This window comes from Zingiber officinale, chromosome 4B (assembly GCF_018446385.1).
Source record: "Zingiber officinale cultivar Zhangliang chromosome 4B, Zo_v1.1, whole genome shotgun sequence".
NCBI lineage: Eukaryota > Viridiplantae > Streptophyta > Magnoliopsida > Zingiberales > Zingiberaceae > Zingiber > Zingiber officinale.
In genome coordinates this window covers 85,320,553-85,323,415 of record NC_055993.1, presented here as the reverse complement: position 1 = coordinate 85,323,415, position 2,863 = coordinate 85,320,553, and the positions used below count along the sequence as shown (strand labels likewise).

Genomic DNA, 2,863 nt, shown 5'->3' with positions numbered 1-2,863 from the left:
ATGTAAATTTATCAATACTTTCATTTTAGAAACTAAGAGGCGAACAACTATATATTGATTCCGAACATGAATTTTATATTTTATTTAAATTATCTTGCTTATGACATTTTATTTTAGATGATATATATTGTTTATTTCTAAAATTCATGTTAAAAAACGGTCATATTTATATTAATTAAAATATATATAAAGAATATATAAATATCTAGCTGTGAGGGCACCATTTTTTATGCTTGCCTCATGCCCCTAAATCACAGGTCCGACATGGGTGAAGGTCGTACTTCATCAGAAAATAAGCATATCCGAAAATAAGCATGACTCATTTATTTGCTAAGCATGTTGGTAATTGGTAAACAACAGAATATTTGTTTCCAATCAAACTAAAAAGATAAAATGATAAATAGCTCAAGTTACCAATTGATCCTTTCATTCACCAAAAAGAACGATAAATGGCTCAATTACCAATAATCTCTGCAGGAACACATCCCTTCCTTGAAGTGATGGAACCTACTTGAATCCCTCACTATGATTATTCTTCGACTAATCCGAGAAATAAACTTGATAGCAGTATGGCAATCTCCACAAATTCGTAGATTCTTAAAAACTTTGATAGGTGTATCCTGTGGAGTAGCAATGATCCCAAATACAACTGCGAGCTTTTCACTATGATACGCTAAGTTCTCTTCCTTCTGCTCATCTTCCACATCATGCAGAACATAATCTGTGTCCGGGACATATCCTTCCTCTTTCATTCTCTTATTGAACTTGTCCAATTGCATATAAATATCCTCTGTCATAGGGTGTGACTTATCTCCCACTAAGAACACGTGAAATTTTCTCTTAACCTCAATCCAACTTGATCCAGGCTTCTTGATCACTCCTAACTGGTCCATTGTCTTTCTGACTTTCTCCACTTCATCCCACATGCCAGCAGCCGCATAAATGTTAGCTAAAGTTACATAACTCGCTGCATTCTCAGGTTCTAAGTCAAACAATGCTTCAGCAGCCCGTTTTCCCAATCTAAGATTCTTATGAAGCCTACAACCACCAAGCAACGAGGCCCAGAGGAATTTATCAGGCTTCATTGGCATCTTCTCTATAATCTCCTCAGCTTCCTCAAATCGACCAGCCCGGCTGAGAAGATCAACAACACAAGCATAGTGATCTGAAGTGTGCTCCAGTGAGTGCTCATCTTTTATGGAATGAAATATTCTTAGACCTTTATCGATAAATCCTGCATGAGCACAAGCTGAAAGTACTCCAATGAATACTATTTGGTCTGGTTTGGTACCTGATTGTAACAATAAATCAAAGAATCTTGTTGCCTCCTCTGAATGCCCATTTTGAGCACATCCACAAATTATCGAAGTCCATGAGACCAAGTCTGGCCGAGACATCCCTTTGAAGACAACACTGGCCTTTTCTATATTTCCACATTTTGAGTACATGTGCACAAGAGCACTGACGGAGAATGACAATGGACCATATCCAATCCTTGTCATGTACCCATGGACCTGCCTTCCTAAGCCTTCCATAGCTAAATGCGAGCAAGCATCTAAAACTCCTGCAAAAGTGAACTCATTTGGTTGGACGCCTAATCTTAACATCTGCGAAAACAGATAAAACCCCTCCATCCTCTGTCCGCTATCGAAGTACCTCCCAATCATAGTTGTCCAGGAAACAACATCTTTATCAGCAATCCGATCGAACACATGTCGTGCATCATTAATACATCCACATTTGGCGTACATATCCGAAAGTGCACTCCAGACGATCGCGTCCGAGTCAAAGCCCATTCGAACTATGTGGCAATGTATCTCCTTTCCATGCCGGAGGCAAGGGACAGCAGTGGCAGCAGCAAGGGCGCTGGAAGCTGTGAATCTATTACTAAAGATTGCACCTTTTCCGTTACTTGCCCTCAGCATACTGCGGTAGAAGTGGAGTGCCTCTCCCGGGAGGCCACGCCTAGAGTGCGCGGACAAAATGGTACTCCAAGAAAAGTGATCCCTATCGGGCATGCGGTCAAAAAGCCTCTTTGCCTCATCGAGGTCCCCGGCGAAGGAATACCCGGCGAGAAGAGTGTTCCAGGAGCAGACGTCCCTATGGGGCAATGAGTCGAACAGGAGGCGTGCATCGGGGAGGGCGCCAGACTTGGCAAGCAGGTCGAGAAGGCGGTTGGCGAGGACGAGGGGGAGGGAGACGCCGGAGGAAATAGCGGCGGAGGCGATGCGTCGGGCGGAGGAGGAGATGTCGAGGCGGCGGGGGGCGCTGGGGGGTAGGCGGCGCTGGCAGGAGAGGAGATCGATGGCTTCGGAGAAGCGACCTCGGTCGCAGAGGAGAGTGATAGGATCCTGCGCGGGAGAGAGGGAGAAAGAGGGTGGAGGTCGGGAGGGAGAAGGTAAAGCGACGGCAGCGGCTGAGGAGGAGACGGTTTTAGAGAGGGAGCAGAGGCGGCGGAGAGGAAGGGGCTTCATGGAAGTCGGTGGGCGGTGTTACACTGTGCTCGTGGAAACGCGAATCACATGAAAAGCAAATTGCTGGGATCCAGTTAAGAGATGATCTTGACCGTTAATATTGCGCTGCCTACTACTATTATTATTATTATTATTATTATTATTATTATTATTATTATTATTATTATTATTTTAAACCGCCTCATCTTGCAAATAATGAAACATTTTTAAAAATATATATTTAAAATGATTTTCGATTTTTTATTTTGGAAAAAAATCAAAAGATGCCCACTCATAGTAACCCATCTGTAATTACCAACTGTCCTTTTATTATAGGGATGATAATGGTTGATTTTTAATTTTCATCTTCATTATTTCTCAGAGGATTGTATATCCATCTTCAAGCTTAT

General features: G+C 42.6%; 1 protein-coding gene across 1 annotated transcript; it reads right to left on the bottom strand.

Annotated features, from left to right (window-relative positions):
• Positions 1 to 301: 301 nt before the first annotated feature.
• On the bottom strand, positions 302 to 2,524 carry LOC121975387 (pentatricopeptide repeat-containing protein At4g37170-like). Its single transcript, XM_042527002.1, has one exon. It carries the CDS (start codon positions 2,472 to 2,474, stop codon positions 459 to 461), a length of 2,016 nt encoding a protein of 671 aa, XP_042382936.1. The 5' UTR covers positions 2,475 to 2,524; the 3' UTR covers positions 302 to 458.
• Between the last annotated feature and the right edge of the window lie 339 nt (positions 2,525 to 2,863).

Excerpts from the sequence above, each read along its gene's own strand:
- LOC121975387 (XM_042527002.1), bottom strand. The coding sequence starts at position 2,474 with ATGAAGCCCCTTCCTCTCCGCCGCCTCTGCTCCCTCTCTAAAACCGTC.